General features: G+C 41.0%; 1 protein-coding gene across 6 annotated transcripts in view; it reads right to left on the reverse strand.

Annotated features, from left to right (window-relative positions):
• Dnm3 (dynamin 3) overlaps positions 1-22,112 on the reverse strand; it is a 462,213-nt gene that overhangs the window by 271,980 nt on the left and 168,121 nt on the right. For all 6 annotated transcript variants that reach the window (XM_029478106.1, XM_029478097.1, XM_029478095.1 and 3 more), the window contains exons 11-12: positions 17,726-17,812; positions 7,903-7,973 (exon numbers count right to left, since the gene is read on the reverse strand). In XM_029478106.1, the coding sequence (XP_029333966.1) occupies positions 7,903-7,973; positions 17,726-17,812 (158 nt within the window). The remainder of the gene's footprint in view (positions 1-7,902; positions 7,974-17,725; positions 17,813-22,112) is intronic.

The raw sequence follows: 22,112 nt of genomic DNA on the forward strand, positions 1-22,112 counted from the left end.
TCTCTCTCTGTCTCTCTCTGTCTCTCTCTCTCTGTCTCTCTCTGTCTCTTTCTCTCCCCCTACATTGTCTCTCCAAAGTCACCTTTCCAGGGACCTCCTGGGTTCACCCATCTTCTAGGAATAAACAGGAAAATGTCTACTGCAATGTGAGTGTGCCTTGGTTGTGCTTGTGTCTTTAAGGTGGCACACCTTTAACAAGCCTCTAATTAGTATGATCAGTGGCAAAGTGTGAAGCTGTGAATCATCAGGGGTGTGGGTGACTCGGACAGAGAAGGAGGGTGGGCTGGATAAGTTGTCTCTTGGGCTCAAGGTTTTGTCTGTCTGGGTAGTTAGTTTTGGCTTCTGATTGGGGTTATCTGCAGTGTTAGAGATTGAATCTAAGACCTCCTCCATGGTAGGCAAGGATGCTTCCCTGATATACACACAAAGCCTTCTTGGGCTCCTTCTAGATCCAAATGCACTGAGCCACAGCATTTCTCTCAAAATATTAGCAATGTTAGATAGTGGATGTTTCTGCTGACAGGGATCCTGTAGGGAACAATGCTTGTTTGCTCTCTGCCGCTTACACAGAGGAAAAACAGATTTACTTATGAGCCAATCTAAAGTACTAGGGTTAGAGTAAATACTAACTACCATTACTTTCTACCTAATGAATACTTTTTTTTTAGCCACTGCCCCCATAAATTCAAACATATGGCTGGTAATTATGTAATTGGGTTCACACAGTTGTTCCACAAATAATAAAAAAGCAAGCTATTTAATTAAAATACACCCATTATCATAATTCTTGGTAACTGAGTTGCTGAATTATTTAAGAATGTGTTCATAATAGAACATGTGAAGAATTAAAGTTAATTTGAGTCTTTAGTTTTATTCTTGGATATGGATATGTGCTAGGTTATCTCGGCTATCATATAACATATGTTACTATACTGTGTTTTAATTTGACACAAATCAAACAATTTTAGTGCAACAACCTTGAAGAAGTAAGATGAATAAGGTATGGTCTTTTTAACCAAAAGTGTGAGTTCAAGTGAAGAAGGTGTGTGTGTGTATACATACACACAACAAATAAAGGATAAGCTTTATTAAAACAAGGGACTATATTAAAAAGAAAAGAAAAAGAAGAGTCCTATTTTTCAGATTTGGGATACAATTACCTCAGCTCCTATTATGTGTATGAATGTCTCTTTCACTGTGCAAAGTTTTGCCAGATACAGCAGCATAAAACCATATTCAGTCTATTGCACGCATACTTAAGACATAATGGTCTTTAAAGTAAATAATAGAAAAATTGAAATTTTTATAAAATTAAGCCCATTAGAAGCCATCCAAACAAAAGAAGCCATGACATCACTTCTTCTGCCATGTCCTCCTCTGTGAACAACACAGAGACAGAAATTCAGAAGAGTGTGCTAGGGATATGTGTGACCATTCATCAACTAAGTCCTTATACCTGGGAATTGCTTGCAACATTCAAAGACCAGGAATACTATTTCAGTCTGCTGTCCTAAGACTTTTGTAGAAAATGTAAAATGTGAATTTTAACACAAGAAAACATTCACTGTATTCTACAAGGAGGGAGCCAACAAAGCCACGGTGTGGAGAGGGGAGGACTCAGGGAAGCTGAAGGCAAAGCTTTGACTGTGAATTCATGGATGCAGTTTGTAAATGGCCTTAAAATTCTTCTAGACAAATAAGCTTACATTGAGGCCAGTTACAGAGTATTTGAAAGAAGAACAGATAGCATTTAGTGTTTCTAAGCCAGAAAATAGTTTGGCCGAAGAACTGCTTTTATAAAAATTACTTCCCCAAAATGGGCAGTATTGATTCTAAAGCCAGAAAGAGAAGAGGCAGCCAACCCAGACCAGCTCCTTCAGATGTTGGGTTTCTCCTCAGTGTTTATAGTCAAATCAAGTTCCCTTTATACATTCTGTCTTCTGAGAAGCCTCCAGTTATCTCTCCTTGCCATGAGCCCCAAAGCCTTGGGTTTGTGCCTATACTGTATAACCTGGCTGGTGGTATAGGCAGGTCTTTCTTGCTTCTCCAACAATGTCCACACTTTGATAGCAGATGGTGTACTGTATGCAGTTTAGTTCTTCTACCATCGATCCATTGATAACACCAAACACAAAGCTGAAGGTAGTTCCTTAAGAAATACATTGCTGATGTGTTTGTTTGTTTGTTTGTTTGTTTGTTTGTCTGGGGAAGAGATGTAACAGCCCCTGTGCCACTGTACGTGTGTGGTGGTCAGAGGACAATCTGTCTGAGTCACTTCTTTTCTTTCACCATGTGGTCCTGGGGACTGATCTAGGTTGTCAGGGTTGGCAGTAGCACCTTTGCCTACTGAGCCATCTCACCAGCTTCTTAAGAAACATTGTTGGGATTTTATTTTTATGCCATGCTTATATACAATCAAACTATCAATGTCTAGCTGCAAAACAAATTCAAATACTCTAAAGAACCATAGTATATGCATGTAGTAAAGAAATATTTATTTGGGGACTATGAAATGCTGGAATATAAATTTGGGGGGTTAGACTAGAAAGAGCTGATAACCATGTAGCCAGCTGAAGTTAGAAGCAGAAGACAGGGATAAAAGACATTGGGAGTCGTGCTAATTAATTCAGACTTTATCCTGAAAGCAATGGAGAATCCTCAAAAGAGTGAAAAAGACCTGGACAGGAGGCAGGGAAACTTGTGTAGCAACCCAAATAAGAGAAGAAAAGCAACAATGGCTGAGGGAAGGAGTCAAACTCAGAAACATAACATGGAAATAAAACCAAACAGAGTTAACAAGGATAGAGAGGGGAGAGGGGGAGGGAGGGAAGGAGGGAGGGGGAAGAGAGGGAGGGAGGGAGGGAGGGACGGAGGGACAGAGGGACGGAGGGACGGAGGGACGGAGGGAGGGAGAGAGAGAATAAGAAACACAGAATGATGTCTGATTTCCAGTTTAAGCAACTAAGGGAGTATCCACAGAGAGAGGAGACAAGGGAAGAACTGCAGGCTATGACATGGAAATGCCTTCAGGAGATGCTGGGTTGAGGCTTCTCTTGGACACATAAGCAGAACATTCTGGCAGAGGCCAAACATCATGAGTAGTTCAGGATAAAAGATCCTAGAACAAAGATCTGGATTCAGAGTCTTCCAACAGAGTTGGTGAACAAGCACTGGGGTCAGGGAGTTTGGTTAGTCATAATGTTATGACTAACGAAGGAAGCAGCCTAAGGAAGAAAGACAGCAAAGGATCAGCTGCCTCTAAAGATGGCTGAAGAAGAAAGACTGGAGTAGAAAGAGAAAAACCAGACCAGAGTGTGTGGAAGATCATAGACCACTGAAGCAAAGGGCCAGACCTTGTCAATAAGGAGTACTCAAGGGTGTCAGATGACAGGCATGGATTGTCTATATATAATTCTAAATACATAAATACAACCTGCTCAATGTGCATAATGTTACTTGTATGTATGCTTTCATGTATGATCATTTGGCACTGGGTTACCAATGAGTGTACTCTTCCCTAGAGAATGATCTTTCTCCCACTCTCTGCATTCTTTATGCTAATGTAGAGGAGTGATACTTGCAATGTCTTTTCAATTTGTCTACACTTAAGAGTTCTACCTGATAACCACCCCGACCAGGGACCAAACATTCAAACATTTTATCCCTAAACTTGGATATGAGTCAAAAACAAAACAATCCCTCAAAAAACAAAACAAAAACCCCTCTGTTATACCCTGGTAGCCCAGCTCTGGCTGCACAACTAAAGAGAGGGGACACTCCGGGGTAAAGAGCAGGAACAAGGAACATCATTACTTTAGAAGTTATTTTCGCTGTAGGGAAACAAGAAAGAAGAATGTAACAGGAAAGGCCCTGCCCTGCTGGCTCTGGCGTTTAGTGGAAGGCTTAAACTCACTGCCTTTGATAAACGGCAACAGAGGCATTCCGCAGGATCTGCAGAGAGACACAGTGAGGGTCCCAGGCCCCAGCATTTTCATGGTGCTCACATAACAAGATCTGAAGTAAGCTCACTGTGTCGTTTCAAGTGTGAGAAAACAGGTGTTCAGATCTCCTCAGCAGACGGGAAGCTAAACTGACCTTGAGGTCTGCTGCTTAGGGTGGGGGGATGTGTCTTTAATGGTCCATGACCGGGGCTTCAGTTCTCTTAAACCACGCACTGCATAAATCTTGGGGACTCCAGAGGCAATTTGGGTCCAAGAATGAATCCAAGAAGGGCACAAGAATTTGAACTTTCACTTCCCAAGACATTAGGCGAAGGCATTTGCCCTTCTGTTCAAACAGTGTGACTGCTGGGAATGCTGGGAACTGACAGACAGCTGGCCCAGGCCTCATTTTCTCAAATAGCAAAGACGAGGTAGGTTACTTAAGAAAATATAATTTAGGAGATTTTCCCCCCAATGAGGAAGAAGGACAAATTAAACTTTAAGTCATGAGGAAAGTTGATATTTTCATCTGAAATGTTGAACTTTTAGGTTCAGAAATTATATTGTTATAGTTGAAACACAACGTTTTAGAAGTCAGGAAATTCCAAGGCCAGCCTTCAGCAGGGCTTATTGCACATGGCACGGATTTTATGGCTACAGTTAATAAACAACCGTGAGGTGGAGAAGGAAGGCCTTCAGTGGAGAATAGATTCCGTGGCAGAAGGAACCTGGAGATGCTCTGATTGTATTCTAAAAGTAAAGATTCTGTCAGTCTAGTTTTAGCATTTGTTTTTCCTTTAAAAAAAACAATAACAACAAAAGAACACTTTCAGATCAGAAAGTCAGCTTCATTGCAAACATCACACGTGCCTACATATGTTGCTATCCCACAAGCCTGAGGGCCGGTACGCTCGTGACGACTCACTGAAACTCTTAGGACCCAGGAGCCTCTTTTCTTCCGTCCTAGACCTTGCTTTTCTATCTTTGGAACTCAGAAATACTTACACAATTATCTTCAAATATGGCTTGATTTTTCTTCCTTGATGGAAACAGCACCCCTGCCAACTTTAAAATTTATAGCTACGACCATACTTTTTTAATTTTTAAAAGCACAGAAAATACCACAATCCTTCAAAGTGATTTTGAAATGAACATTTCCCCATCTTCGTGATGACCTCACATCACACGGAAATGTACTCCGCATACAAATGGAAAGAACATTTACCTTTGATTCTTAGCGCCAAACAGTATCTTTGATGGGATTACTAGAAAAATGGGGGATGGAATCAACAGGGGCTAAATCTGATCGAGCGTGCTGTATGCATGTATTGAAATAGCTTGCTGAGAGCCATCACTATGTCATTAACACATATTAATGAAAAATTAAGCATTGTCTTTGGAATAATGAAATTAGCATCTAAAAATATTCCGGAGGCAATCATAGAAAAGTTATTATAAACTTTAATACAAAATAAAACCGCATGGCTGGGGAGGTAGTTCAGTGGGTGCTTGCCATCCAAGCATGGGTACTTCAGTTCAAATTCTCAGCCCCCACTCACACAACCACTCATGGCTATAGGTGCCAGTAACCCCAGCATTAGGAGTCGGCAACAGATAGGTCCCTGGAACTCACTGGCCAGCCAGTGTAGCAGAGATGATAAACTTCCATCCAGTTCAGACACCAGGTCTTACAAAAGAGTAAGGCATGGAGTAACAGAAGACAGCCAGCTTTGTCCTCTGGCTCTGCAGATGTGTGCATGGGCACATGATCCTACATGTCCACCATACACTATATACCACCTATATACATACACACATGTATTACAAACTACACACACACACACACACACACACACATTTTAAAAAGGAACAGAGAGTCCTGTGATCAAATTATTTTGGTTTTATGTATGGGAAGAGAAAGGGTGAGGAGAACAGGCCAGGCAAACAAGTAAGGGGGAAGGGGCAGAGAGAGAGATAGAAGAGAAAGAAGGGAGGGAAGGAGAGAGAGATGAGATAGAGATATAGATAGATAGATAGATAGATAGATAGATAGATAGATAGATAGACAGACAGACAGACTTACCTTAACAGACTACACCATAGTTTTCTAACACATTTCCACCTAATTTCTAATTTCATTGATTTATCTTCTAACAGTTCTCACAGGGACACAAGACTGATTATTCCTTGTTCTGTTTGTTAAATCAGTAAGAGGAAACACAAACACAAAAGCAAAAGCAAAAACAACCCAGCTGCTGACTCCCAGACCAGCTCTTTAAAAGAAAGTTTGGGGGAGAACCATGCAGCATTTCCATCTTCTGGGAAAGTTATAACAGCACTTCTTTTTCTTCAACAAAATACAGCCCAACTCACTGGCAATCAGAAGCCATTCCCTGGATCACAGAGACACTGTATCAAAGGCTGTGTCTGAAAGCTCTAGGCTTGAAAATTTTCTTTGAAAACCTAAAAATCAATACAATAATGTATCCCTGCAACCTCTGAGGTAAAATATACTGAAATTTATTGGAAAAAGAAATGAACCCTAGCCTATCAAAAGAAAGAAAGCAAAGAACAGAGAGTGATCAGTAGATTGACAGACAGACAGACAAGTGGGTAGGTGGGTTGGTAGGTAGGTAGGTAGGTAGGTAGGTAGGTAGGTAGGTAGGTACATAAGTTGGTAAGTAGGTGGGTGGGTGGGTAAATAGGTAGATGGAAGGTAGATAGGTGGATAGGTAGGTAGGTGAATAGATAGGTGGATGGGTAGTCAGATAGCTATTGATCTCAGAAAAGGAGATAAAGCTGGGTAGGGTTGTATACACCTGCAAACTCAGCACTGATGAAGCAGAGGCAGGAAGATCAAGAGTTCAAGGCCATCTTTGGCTACATAAATAGTTTGAGGCTAGCATGGACTAGAGGAGACCATATCTCAAGGAGGATAAAACCCACAATGCTCAGTAAAGTTTAAATTGTAACAATGATTTTGTGATGCTTTTAAGCCTTGAGTCTTTCCAAAAGGCATTGGGTTTTTGGTCCATCATCTTGACTTGGGGTAGCAACATGTTTTCGCTTTTGACACACTGCATCTAGCTTACTTACATAGATGCCACAAATTTGAAAGATCCTTATTGGTGTTTTCCCATCCCAAAAACTGACATTGAAGAAAGCATTCCTGTTATTTCTAACGATGTAAAGATAACACTCATCTTTTAAAAGTACTCAGAGAAGCCAGTGAGACAATTGAAGAGCTTGCCATTTTAAGGTTTAACATACCTGTCACATATTAGACAACCCTCTGAAAGGCAGAGGATCATATGTATTTTATAAAAAGTAGTATGGTCAGTCCAACAGATCATATCTAAATTTTAAATGAAATTAAGGCCCCCTCATTGTGGTATAGGGAAGTCTAAACAGCTCACTATTTTGGATCTTACCGGTTGTTTGTTTGGATTTTATTTATATGGCTTTGTCCATTGCATTCTGAGACAGCCTCTAACTCTGTAGATCAAGCTGGTAGAATTCAGCTCACAACAATCCTCCTGACTAAACCTCCCAAAGGCTATGATTACAAGTGGGAACCACCACACCCACCTTGATATTATTTGATATATGGTACAATTTGAATTGTATTTGACATTAATTGAAGAAAGAATATTACCCTGACATTTTAATGTGTGATTATTGTTGTTCATCTATGATAGTTCAAGTACCCACTGAAGATCATCTTCCAAGAATAATGAGTATTGAAGGCACATGACTGTACAAAAGACCCAACTACTGTCTTTTCTAAAGAGAATAATAAATTTCCTTGCTCTATAACTGTGGGGTTCCAAGGTAGATGGATTCAGAATAACCCTGGCCCAGACTGTCCTGCCAAAGGAAGTATTGCTGTAGTAGGAATTAATAACATATGTTTAAAATAATAGCAGTAGGAATGCATACAAGGATCGGTTATCTCACGTACTTTGCAAAGCCGATGAAGTCCTCATGGTTGGTGTTAATGTAAGAGACTTGAATGTCAATCAGTAGCAGGACCTAGAAGACAGAGAGAATCACTGTTGTAATGACCTGTCTTCAAAAGTCTCATAGGTTAACATAGCTCGTGTCATTTATCAGTATTTGGTTTTTAAAGTGATCTTTTGATTAAAATAACACATAGGTTTTCCATTTTGGAGTTTTTCACTCTAAATATGTAAGTTAAAAATCTATGTGGTGGCTAAGTCTGAGTATCATGTAAAGAGAATAGCATTGTAGTTCACAGACAGGCACTGATTGCTGTCAGAGCACCAAACCTAGAAGTATTCTGTTCCTCTAAAGCATAGGCTTTGTTCTAAGCAAGGCAGGCATATATAAGCCATATTACTCCTTGGTTTTCTTAGCCTTTTCCATCCCTTTCGTTTTTAAAACTTCATTATTTTATTTGCTTACTCACTTTGCATCCTGATTACAAGCCCCCTTCCTCCTCTGCTCTCAGTTCATCTTTACAAATCCCTCCCTCCATTCCCCACTCTCCTTCTCCTCAGAGAAGGGGAAGCCCCACGTTGGGCACCACCCGCCCTGGGACATCTAGTCCAAGCAGGATGAAGCCAGACAAGGTAGCCCAGGTAGGGGGAAGGGGATTCAGTAGCAAGGAATAGAGACCTAGACAGCCCCTGCTCTAATTGTTAGAGGAACCACATGAAGACCAAGCTGCACATCTGCTACAAAAGTATAGGGGGCCTAAGTCCAGCCCCGGGTGCTCTTTGGCTGCTGGTTCAGTCTCAGGGAGTCCCCAGGGTAAGTTGATGCTGTAGATCTTCTTGTGGTGCCCTAGACCAATACCCAATCCAGCTTGCTCAATTCTTTTTTTTTTTTTTTTTTTTTTTTAAGCTCCCTCTAGGCAATAGGAATACTTCATTTATCAACTCTGAAAGAGACTATGCCGGGGCCTAGCAAACACAGAAGTGGATGCTCACAGTCAGCTATCGGATGGATCACAGGGCTCCCAATGGAGAAGCTAGAGAAAGTACCCAAGGAGTTAAAGGGATCTGCAACCCTATAGGGGGAACAACATGATGAACTAACCAGTACCCCNGAGCTCTTGTCTCTAGCTGNATANGTATCNAAAGATGGCCTAGTNGGCCATCANTGGAAAGAGAGGCCCATTGGACTTGCAAACTTTATATGCCCCAATACAGGGGAATGCCAGGGCCAAAAGAATGGGAAGGGGTGGGTAGGGAAGTGGGGGGGATATGGGGGACTTTTGGGATAGCATTGGAAATGTAATTGAGGAAAATACGTAATAAAAAATATTAAAAATTAAAAAAAAAAGAAATATACAAAGAAATGCAGATCCTGCTTCGGAGGAGTGAAGTTCATTATCTGACTAAAACTTCAGCAGAATCTCAGTCAAACTGTCATCTCAACAAGGAATGTTTCCCTGGCACCGCAGCCTCAGTTACTCCACATGCTCCATCAGCCTACTGGGCCTCATTTCCTAGAGAGCACTAGTTAGTACTTGACCCAGAGGCGACTTGGCATACTCTGCACAGAGCTCTATGCAATGTGCCTCACGATTGACCAGGGCCTGGACCAGTGTCTCAAGCAACATGGGTAGTGGTGGGATTTAGGAAGGAGTGGGGTTTAACCTTTGACAAGCAACACAGAGGTGTTTTTCACTGTTACTTGCTTGTGAAATACAGCTTAGAGGTATGGGAGGCCTCTTTGTGAGGACATGGCCAGTGGGCAGCCATAGGACCTGGGAAAGGCAAGAAGGGAGAGGTGCAAGCAGAAATTGCCAGAGAGAGGCTTTATTTACCCTGGGGATTTTCAGATGAACTTCTCTCATTATGTTACTTTTTGATCCTTCAACTGTGCTGCATCCTTTTGAGGATTTTGAGACATGGTGACATGTAAAAAAAATTAAAAATAAGAACCTCTGCCTGGTCTATACTTGCATATTTTTGAGACTTATTTTCTTTTATAAGAAAAGAAAGAGGAGAAAGAGGAAGATGAGAAAGAGAGAAAATGTCTTATGTAGCCCAGGCTAGCCATAAACTTACTGTGCATGCAAGGATGATCTTTCATTCCTGACCCTTCTGCCTCTATCTCTTCTAAGAATAAAACCTAGGGTCTGGGCCATGCTAGGCAAGCACTGTGCCAGCTGAACTTCTTCCGAGAGCCACAGTGAGGGCTTTTTCACTGAGAACCTTCATTGTCAGGGTCATTAAAGAGCACCAGAGTCGTCATAGCAGTTAAAAGGCACGTGCTCTTCATCATACTCCAGGATGGGTGTTTCCTTGGTAATATCTTCCCTAATTATGACCATGCAGGACCAGGCCTCCTTACACCATGACTCAATTCTACAATACACAGGCACCATGCATCGCTGAGACACCTATTGTGTGTGTTTGCCACAAATGTAATGAACTGTTTGGATCACTTTGGTTTGGTAACTTACTCAACAGAAATAGGTACAGTCTTTAACCACACCACTGTAAATGCATCCAATGTCTTCAGAAGCAGAGACAATGTTTGTTTTATTCCTCATCTTATCCAAGAACCAAGCATGACATATAAAATAGATGGGCAATACATGTTTGTGGTTTTAGTTTTGTTAACTATCTATGAATCTAAAAGAAAGGTCTGTTTTCATGTGAGCAATTTCTTCCCATTTAATTAGTGTATGGCCAGTTACGACCATTTTAGTACTTAGTACTCAGTACCCCATGCTTCTCAGACTTTTGGCTAAGATCAAGTATAGTACTCAGTACCCAGCACCCTAGGCCCTGAGGCTTTGCTTTTGTGGCTAATCTCAACTAGTCATCTGACCAAATCTTGCTGAGAATAACAAAGGGACCTGCCAAAAATGGATTTTAAAGATCACTCTGGGCCTACTCTGCTACCCAAAAAATAAGCCAGAGCTCAGGAACTGTAAGGCCAGCAATGTTGTATGTTCATGAAAAAAAATTACATATCATACACAAACTGATTTTATCTCTTGAAAACTTCTGAGGAATGGTTATTAATTTACCTATAGTGTATTAACCTCTATTCTCCCACAAATCAAGTCAGATTCTCCTAGATATCATATTCTCCAGACTCATTTGCCAAGACTGCATACCGTATAAAGTATAATGTTTAAGGACAAATAAGCTGTTCTAGCATTAAGAGTGAAATATCCATGTATTTGCCAGCATAACCCACAGCTACTGTGAGCATCCCGGACAGAGATACACATTAACTTGGACTGCAGTTTGGAAAAGAGTGGAAAAATAAACGCTGTGGCTCTTCTCGGTCATATTCCTGGAATACGGGAGTCTGGGTTCACTCGAGGATAACAGCCAGGTTTTGTTTGGAGGATGAAGAAAATGGTACACATTTTTTTTTCACTTTCTCAGAATTTCTCTATGTGGCTTTACCCAGTTACTGACTAATGGTTGAAGAAAACCAAATCTGTACCTTATAGCAGCAGCAACTCACAGAGACAAGTACTTTGATGTGCACTTGGGTGTATAGAAACAGCTAGAAGAGTAGCTGGTGTGTGTGGTGGTTTAGCGACCTTTAAGACCAAAACTTACAGATTTATGAGTTCTCATGTTTAATTTGATGATTCCTCTCCACCCTCAAGGTCTCCTGGGCAGGGATGGTTAATACTTTCATTTAAAAAAAAATTTTTAAAAGAAAGTAAATGGTAAGAATGTCTCAAAATATCACAGAGACATGGAGACTTGAGGGAATGGGGTGCTCTGATGAGATCTTCCAACAGTGCAAAGGCTCAAGACAGCACACAGTCCAGCATGTAAATGGATATCTATCCAAAATGGCATGATAATGTTTCCCAAATGTGTTTCTCCTGTTAAGTCTAAACCAGGAGAGACCACAAGCTCCTAGAGGTATTGACTGGTTATCAGAACAGGCACTCAGGTTATTCCTTTAAAAGGAAAACCCAAAACTAGACAGAGGGCTCAATGGTTTAGAGCACTTGCTGCACAATCATGAAGGCTGGTATCTGAATCCCTGTACCTATAATAAGCTGGAAGCCCAACATATGCTGGAACCCTAGCTCCAAGAGAGAGAGTTGTGGGGGAGGGGATCGCTGAAACTTACTGCCTTCTGGCTTAGCCAAGAAAACATTATCAACCATAAAAGCATTTTCATTGCTAGTTCATAATTGTACTTTTTTCTACTGTTATAGATCATGATGTAAACATCTGATATGCAGGATATCTGATATGTGACCCCTGTGAGAGAGTCGTTCAACCCTAAAGGGGTCACGGCCCACAGGTTGAGAACCACTGCATTAGCATCCTATTCAAGGAGAGACTTCTGAAGCTCTTCTAATGGTCTAAAGATGAGCCTCCAAAGAACAAGTGGAGAGTGTAATGCATGAGACTACTTCATTCTCTCCTCTAGTCTCCATGTACATGCAGATAGGCATGCACATGCTTGTACACACACATACATACATACTCACACATGTGCTTATACATTCTCTTGCACAGGAATAAATAAATAATACTTAAAAAAAAGAGTGAGACACCTATTCCATCTCTAACCTCCCTCGTGGAGAGTGGATTAATTAATACATCAGAGACACAGAAGGTTTCCCTACAGTCAGAACAGGCCATTTTCCCCATTTCTTCCATGCCTCAAGAAGTGAATAACAGCTCAAGTTAATTTTATGGTTTTAATCTGAAGGTGCTACTCACACGTTCATGCTTCCAATCTTTGCCCTTATTTCATGGTGCTGTGGGGCAGTTCTGGAGCCTTGCTGTAGAGCTCTCTGGCAGAAGTCACTAGGCCCTTGACAATTATACCCAACCCTGGGTCCAATTTCACTCCTTGCTTCCTGGTTTGGCAGCATGTGAACAGACTTGGTCCCATGCTCCTTCCACCAAACTGTGAGATTTTTCCCATATCTTCCCACCATGATGGACTGGGACCCATTAAAACCAACCTATTCCCTCTTTAGGTTGTTTATTCAGATGCTGTAGTCTCAATAATGCAAAAGTAATGAACTCAGATAGGTACTAGAGACGTAGAGTTGTGACTCAGCTGACCATGTAGTTCCTCAGCCTTTGGAGCTGGTTTGCAGGAGGGATTTGAAAATATGGAGATACAGGGTTTACAAAAAAAAAAATCTTAGAATGTCTTACATTGTATGATTATTATATTCTGGCAAAGAATTTGTCTAGGTTTGGCCTGTGTCTTGAAATTTTTAAGGCTGAATTTAAAAAGTAATGGACTGATTAGACTGATTAGACTTCAAGACAGCATAGAATTCAGGCATGTGGTATGGCTTATTGCTAACTGCTTTTAGTAAGATTCACAGAAAGAATCAGGAGCAAAAAAAGCAAAATATGTGGAAAAAATGCTTTAGGGGAAGGAAAATGAGCTCGCTTGCGTTGGCAGGTAAACAGATGTAGCTGTTAACGTACTTAGAGAAAATCCAAGTGGTTGTGCAAGATGACGGTAGGGCCTCAAGAATATTTTGGGTACTGGGCAGATCCCACCCATCAGGATCCCAGCTATAAAACTTCAAACTCAGAATACTTCTCCTTGAAAACAACCATCGCCTCCACAGCATCCCTGCTCACAGAGGGCCGCATGCCACAGGGTTCCCCAGATTCTGCCACCTAGGTAATCAGAGGTCACTACAGCCATAGCCAAAGAGAGCTTGACGGTTCTTCAGGCCAGACAGTATATCTTGGCATTGTCCATAAAATGCTGCACTTTGGAGTTGAAATGTCTCCCATAGGCTTATGTTTTAAATGCTGTTCCCCAGATAATGGTGCTATTATGGAAGACTGTTGAAATTTTGGAGGTGGATCCTGGCTGGAAGAAGTGTGTCACCTGGGGTGAGCCTTTGAAAGTTATGGCCATGTGTTGTGGAGGGCTATCCTCTGAGCCAAACCCCTGCGTTTTCAGAATTTAGGTTGTACCTACTCACCAAAGATCATTACTCCTGGGTTTGTTGACTGTTTGTTTTCCCTCTTAGAAGGATGGTGGAGAGCATCATGGGTCCCCTAACCTGAATTTCCTGCCAAACCTTCCAATCAGTTGTGTGCAATTCTGAACTAACTGTGCATGGCCTTTCGATCTCTGAGAAGGACTAGAGTAGTGAACCTCAACCTTCCTAATGCTGTGACCCTTTAATACAGTTCCTCATGTTGTGGTGATGCCCAACTACAAAATTATTTTTGTTGCTGCTTCATAATTGTAATTTTCTACTATTATGAATTGCAATATAAATGTCTGTGATCTTCAATGCCCTTCAATAACCACCGGAAAGGATCATTCAACCTCAAAGGGGTCATGATTCACAGGCTGAGAACCACTGGGCTAGAGGCTACATCTAGGGAAGGGTTAGGGGAGGGGGCTCCATCTATGCAACCACAGAGGTGTCACCATCCACAGTGGGTAAAGACCTTCTAGAGTGACTGCTTTAGGGTCACCCATTCTCCTGGCTAAAGCTACTGAGCCATTGCTCTGTAAGAAAGCCTAATAGACTCACTGGTCCCATGTGAACTTTGGTAGGATTGCAACTTCATTTGTCATTGGAACTGTATGGAGAGGGGGGATACACAATACAATTTCCCTCCCTTGAGTTGTTTCTGTTGTGTGTTATGGTCACAGTGATGCAAATGTAAGTAACCAGAACAAAGAGCTGTGTGTGGACTAGTCTATTTCATCTTTACTATGCCCATAGATTAAGTACCATTGTTTATCCCTAGGGTGAGGAAATTGATGGAAATGTGTGTGGAAGAATGAAAGTTGGGACATGGAATAACTCATCAGGAAGACACTTGGTATCAAGCCTGAGCTTGATTTTTATAACTAACGTAATGGAGAGAACTGATTCTCACAGATTGTCTTCTGGCATATGTCATGGCAAACATGCACCTACACACACACACACAAGCACACGTGCATACACACATGCACACATGTGCACACACACATACACACACTAAATAGTTTTTAAAAATGCAAATAACTAATAAATATTATATAGAAAGTAAGAGTCAGAGCTCAGACTTGCTGTCCACTGAGTCTAAGCTCAGAATCCATTATCTTAATAATGAGAGCTCCAGTGTCACAAGGGCTTAGCCTGGCATACTTCACAATGATGACATGGGGACTCACCTTGACTCAGCCATAGCCTTTTTGAATCATAATCACTACACTCGTCCTAGACCACACCCCCGACACTCTCATGTTGCTTCTCAGCTTGTTAGAAATACACAGCACTACCGGGCTGCTAGGAGTGGTAGGACCAGACTCCATGTCAATACTGGGTGTGACTCTTTGATGTTAGCGTGGCACAACATAAGCATTTCCCAGCAAGAAGCAGTGCCTTTTGTTCTGGTCACTTTAGAAACTTATGTCTCCTGATGGAAAGCCTTGGCTCCACCTATGGTACTACAAGCCAGGACTACGCTTCAGTCAGAAACTCTAGTATAAACTCAAGTCTGTGTAGTCACCGATCTGTCTGTTCACACTCTTCCATTTCATGAACTTTGGGGTTGGTTCTTGGACACTGGGACTTGGTTGTTTCAGAACAAATGCTAAACTAAGCATGTTGTTTTAGCAAAACAGAAAAAGAAATGAAGAATAAAAGTTCACATGAAAATGTCAACACCTGACCTATGTAAGGTCACAAAAATGGTTAAAACAATATATTACTTTTTTCTCAATATTGTTTTTACTTAGTATCCCTATGAATTAAGTTTATATACTATCATTTGAATGTTACAGCCTGAAAACACAAGATAAAGTAGTATCTTATTTATTTATGATCGTGTATAGAGTTGATTCCTTTGAGATCAGGTCTGCAACGGGTAGTTTTGTTTTTCACTGTCAACTTGACACAACCTCATGTCACCTAGAAAGAGAGTCTCAGTGAGGGACTATATATATCAGATTGGCCTGTGGCCATGCCTGTGAGGGATATTTTTATTTCTTGGTTATTTGAGGTGAAAAGACATACTCTGAGTGTGGATATTTCGCAGTCAGGGCTCTGATCAGATTAGCGGGATCGAACAAGGAAGAACCTCATAGCCATTCCTCCCTGTCCTTGGCTGTGGGCATAATGTATGGAGCTGCTTCCAGTCCCTGGCACCTTGGGAATTCTGCACTGATAGACTGTGACCTGGACCTGCAAGCCAAAAGAAATCCTTTCTCCCCCAAGGGGCTTTGCAACTAGCTGATTTTATCAGAGCAAAGAAAATGTAACTGGACTGGGCTCTCATGTAGCCCAGTCTGGCCTTGAACTGGCTGCATAACAGAGAATGAACTTGAATTTCTAATTCTCCTGCCTCTACTTCCTAAGTGCTGCAATTTCAGGCATGTGCATTAGATTTTATAGAACTAGGTTTTATTGGCCCATTACATGGGGAGAGGGAACCTTTAGCTTGGGACTATATGTCTGGTCCCTGGCTTCGTTTCACTGGCTCATGAGTTAATGCTGGCTAAATTACAATAACTCTATTCTCTGCTTTGGGCTGCTGTCCAAGATTGTAAAAGCTGGAAAACAAGTGGAAATTATAAATAGTGGGCAGTTAATATTCAAAGCACACTGATAAAAAGTAGTCACCATGATTCCTGAGCTTCAGCAGGAAAATGGTTTTCACCAGGGTCCTTTGCAAATGTCACAGCCTGCCAAGCTTCTGACACTGTCCCCTCACTTCCACCACCCCCCACACATTTGCACTGACTCTATGGGAGCGTGTGTGTCTCTCTTCTGTGGTTTCTACTCTCTATATATATTTTTTCCTCTGCTTTTTTTTTCTCCTTCCTCTACTCATCTGGCCATCACAGAATTCTTGGAATACTGACTTACTGAGGCACTCAGAGACCATATAGAATGGCATCCCAGTTCTGCCCAGGGGGAAAAAAACCACAAACAACAGTTCTAAGAGGTGGTTTTCACAAGAACATGCTGTTATTTGGGAGAGAACACATGGCCTAAGTCCAGTGTTCCCTCCACACGATGCTTGCAGCTGTGTCGTGGAAGAGCATTTGAAAGTCAGTATTTCCCACTATCGTGTTGATAAGTAACTAAGAATAAAGCCATTTTGACATAAGAATTTGTTATTCTTTTCTCAAGTAAGTAGCCTCCCTTAAAAATAATCTTTCCAAGTCAGAGAACTAGGGTTCAAAGATGCTTTCAAGGTACAAGATGGCTCTGAACGTTTAAAAGATTCATTCCTCAGTATTTTTCTTCACTGTACATTTCACAGGAAAGTTCATAGAAAACTACAAGTAAAACGTTTAGAAAAAATTTAATATACTGGAGCACCCAGTAATATGTGAAATATCCACATGAAAGAAAAAAATGCATTCTGTTTCTGGATTCCCGGTTATCCAAGAGCTGTGCATAGATGCTAGAAAGGTGCACGTGATGGTCATAGAAGGTGGAGGGGGAAATAAGAGGCAGGCTGATCTTAGTTGTTGATTTGTTCACTGAGACAGAGTCTTACACCGAAGCTCACGCTGGCCTCAGACTTGCGGCAAGCCCTCTCTCTGCCTTTGCCTCTCAAGAGCTGAGATTGTGTGTCAGGCCCTGTACTTGGCTCTGACATTCTATTATTGATGTAAAATTTTTAGACTTCTAGATTAGATTCTTGTTTATATTTTAGCATGCATGAGGTATTGGTATAGTAGTAACATATATACTTCATAAAAGGTAAATACGAAGTTACTATACGTTTCACTGTTCTCTCATTGAGGACTAAGGCCAACACCTTGGTAAAATCCTTCCACTCCCCACAAAGGACCCAGCCATCAGGCAAGGTCTCACTCACCTGATCCTTTGTCTTGCCTTCTCTCTCACGGATGTGGTTAGCAACAATCCTTTCTGTTTCTTCACAGAGTCTGGGGAAGTTTGCCAGCTGTCAAGAAAACATGTCCCGGCATGAATACCACACAAGGATTGTACCACAAAAACAGAAAGAGAAATGTGTGCTGTTATTACAGAGGTTGTTCTGTCTGAGAGCAAAAGAGAGACATGAACTTCTGAAGGAGGAAAAACCCCAGCAGTCCTGTCAACTATGAGGAGACGCCTCAAACCCAGCACAGCTGTTCTCTAGAAACAAAGCAGAAACCCAGTGTCCTGGATAGATTATTGTCAACTGGACAAATGCATGCATTTGTTTTATTTGGGAAAAAGAGCTCTTAATAAAGAAAATACCTCTGAAAGATTTGCCTGTAGGCAAGTCAGTAGTGCATTTTTTAAATTAATGATTGATGTGAGTGGGCCCAGCCCATTGTGGGCAGGGCCACCCATGGACAAGTAGTTTGGGGGTATATAAGAAAGCAAGCTAATCCAGCCATGGGGAGCAAGCCAGTAAGCAGTGGTTTTGTTCCAACACCTGTCTCCAGGATCCTACCTTGATTGAGTTCCTGCCCTGACTTCCTTCACTGATGCCCTGTGATGTAAAAGTGCAAACTGAACCAAACTCTTTCCTCAACAAGTTGCTTTTGGTCATGGTGTTTTAGAGCAGCAAAAGAAACCCCAAGACACCAGGCAAATGCATGGAGGTAGGTCAGGACTTTTTGGCTACTGAAAAAAAAAAATCAGAAAAGGAACAGCGGCTTTGACAGAGGCAGCAATGTGAGGAAATAGAAAAGAAAGACAAGCCAATGGCTATTCCAAGTAAATGGTGAATTTCAATGCTAAGAAAATACAAACACCTTAACAGTAACAAAATAGCACAATACAAGGAGGCAAGAACAAAATTCAAGTAGCAAATATGTACCTTGGGGGGAAGGTGAACATTAAACTGCCTGAGTGACGCTGCTGGGGAAAAGAGTAGATACTATGTTGTCAAGTTGCTGTTAGTTTTGTAAGACAACAGGTGAAGTTAGACTGAGCCCCGTGTAGCTGAGAGTCAATGAAGGAAGACTCCCTGAGGGAAATGTTGGAATTTTTATCAAGAACCTCAAAGCATACACAATGTCTCCTTCTGTCTCTGTCTCTCTGCCTCTCTATCTCTGTCTCTCTGTCTCTGTCTCTTTCTCTCTCTCTCACACACATACACACACACACACACACACATTTCAACATAACAACCTGCCAGAATCCTAAGATAAAAATCACAAAGACTTTTATTACACGATTATTCAGAATGGCAAAATTAGATAAACAGGAACTTAATACCTAAGTATCCAATGATATTAAACAAATCAAAAGAGAACCATTTATAAGTGGCCGTTACAAATTATGTTTTTAACTCATGTATTTATTTGACTTTATTTATGTATCTGTATGGTCTATGTGACTGGCTATGTGTGCTTGTGCATGGATGGCTATGTTCACAACTGAGTGTGCCTGGAGACTGGACTACAGTTTTGGTGCCTTTTCAATAACTCTCTTCCCATTTCTTTGAAGCAAACTCACTCTTACTCAGGGCTTATTCATGGCTAGACTGGAAGCTGGCAAGCTGCAGCAAGCCTCTACAGTTCTCAGAGCTGGGGTTTCAAACGTTTGCAAGTCTACTCTACTGTCTGTGAACACAGAAAGCTGAGCAAACATGATACAATATTAACAGTAGTGACTCTTTTAACTATATATACATTTACTCCTCAGCAGAGGTTTCTAGAGTAGAGTATTTTTATACAACTATCAAAACAATACAGAATGTCAACTATTTCCATAATCTAGTAAGGAAAAAGCACTTGATGAACAAGCACGGAGACCAAGTCTGATGTCTCAGAAGCATGTGTATGAAAATCCGTGTATGGCCACACACGTCTCTTATCTCTTTCCTGGGAAAGCTGAGAAAGGAGGGGCTCTGGGGCTCACTGGCCAGCAAGGGCAGACTACATTACTCGAAAAGTAAGGTGGGCAATACCTGAGGTTGTCCTCTGATCTCTTCACAAATACGTACCATATATACATGAACAGCGAGAGATACAGAAAGACAAAGAAGTATTAATTCACTCTTTTCTTTTCTTTTCCTTTTTTGTTTTGTTTTTTTTTGTTTTTGTTTGTTTGTTTGTTTGTTTGTTTCAAGACAAGGTTTCTCTGTATAGCCCTGGCTGTCCTGGAACTCACTCTGTAGACCAGGCTGGCCTCGAACTCAGAAATCCGCCTGCCTCTGCCTCCCAAGTGCTGGGATTAAAGGTGTGCGCCACCACACCCGGCTAGTTCATTCTTATCTGAATCTTGAGATGTACATTCTTTCGAAATCTTACTTCATGGATCATTGGCAAGATACAAATAAATTTCCCATTTCAGAAACATTCTACCAGAGAGTCTATCAGCCAAATTACCCTCTGACACTTTGAGAATGCTGCAGAGTATCTTTTATGAGGCTTAAAATTAAAGAAAAAGAAGCCATCAGTTTGAGAGGGAATGAAGGAGAGTGGTGGAAACTGAGGAGAGAATAAAGAGAAGGGTCTTGTGTTCATGTGCATATGTGTATCTGTGCATGAATGCATGTGTGCATGTATGTATATGTGTGCTTATCTTTCCAAGCTTGCTACCCACCGAGCTCAATTTTATCATGAAAGCAGCTTGTAGTTTTGTACCAACAACTGACACAAAAGCATATATATGAAATTATAAGGAAACAAAATAAAAAAACTAAAGAGAAAAAAAACAAAAAACCAGCCCTGACCTCACATGTGTATGGGGATGGGGACGGATGGAGGACTAGAGACAACAGCAGGCAACACTAGCCTTGAGAATCACTGAAAGGCATCAATGAAATAATCACATGAGCTATGTGCTTGACCTGCAAAGGATTCTGAGGGTGGAACATGCCAAAATGTTGAATTTCCATTGTGGGTTTGCACATGTGATGCTCGGTTTTTATGATGCACACAGGAGAGGGGACATCAAAGTCCTCTGACATTCAGAATGATTTCTGATTGGGTTCTGACTCCTGGGCTCATCAGCTCATTCAGTAGGAATTGCTGGGTGTTTGTACAGCCCTCATTCCCGCTCTCAAACATACTCTGTCCTGATTGCCAGCTCTGCGTCCGCCTCACTGCCATATCTCTTGTTTAAGGTGCAATTACAATTTCTACAGTCATTTAAATCATTATGACTCTCAAGGTGTTCAGTTAAAAGCTTACATTGCAAAGAATTCTAATCATGTCTGCCTAAATAATGTTGATCTAAAAAGCACCATATTTAGACCTTAATTCCCCATTAATTACCTATATTCTATAAATTATTCATAAGGAATCAGGGAAGGAAGAAATGGTATATTTCTTGATTTATATCATATCAGTCACTTACTAGGCAACTGCTATCCACTGGCCCTGTGTTCCCTATGTGTCAGAGCACCTGATATTGAATCTTATCATCTGGAGTAGCCGGTTCACTACATAAATACATAGTCACACAAGGGAAATGTTCTCAAAAAGCAAGAGAGAAAACACACACACACAAAAAAATTGTTAAACCTTCCCTAAGTTTGCCTCCGAATTTAATGCCCTCATAATGAGGCTGAAACTTCCAATCACACTGTACACTGATTAAATGGCAAATTTCTTCTTGCTTCAATCACTTGACTATTCTTAAATAATAAAGAGTCAATAAAGAAATAACACAACTTATCTTTTTCTTAGAATCCAACCCTTGAATGTTTGGCTCAGAGAAAATTTTAATTTGAGAAAATTTTTGAGAGAAAGTGCCATTATAATGAAAAGGTACAAAACTACATCTTAATTATGCCCAATAGCTTAAGTGTTATTTAGGGTTGTGTATAATTATTTGGGGGAACTTCTACATAAAAATTTAAGTATGAACCATATTTTTCTCTGGAGGTAAAAGAAACACTTGAAAGGTATTTCTATTCAATAAAACAAAAATTACACACTTATAAAACCTACTAAACATTAATCGATTGGATCACAGGAGGCAGGCTGTACAGTTTCTCCTGGGATATGCATGAGCCAGCCAAGGATTCTAAGGCCTTAAGAATAACTAGTCTGCTGCCTTAAGCAAAAAGTCAGCTTGTTGGTTAATCACCACCATTCCTGAACCTGTAGCAGGATCACAGAGAAAACCAGAACCAGAAACAGAAACATCCCTTGTATCTATTAGACCTGACTTTGTGAGTCTTGCTGACTATAGAGGTTTTATTTTTAATCTAAAAGCTATAAACCTTCAGACACTGGGCACACTATAAAGTGACCATCAGTTTATGATTTGCATTGCTCATGAGAACATTTAAAATC

Source organism: Mus caroli, chromosome 1 (genome assembly GCF_900094665.2).
Source record: "Mus caroli chromosome 1, CAROLI_EIJ_v1.1, whole genome shotgun sequence".
NCBI classification, from domain to species: Eukaryota; Metazoa; Chordata; class Mammalia; order Rodentia; family Muridae; genus Mus; species Mus caroli.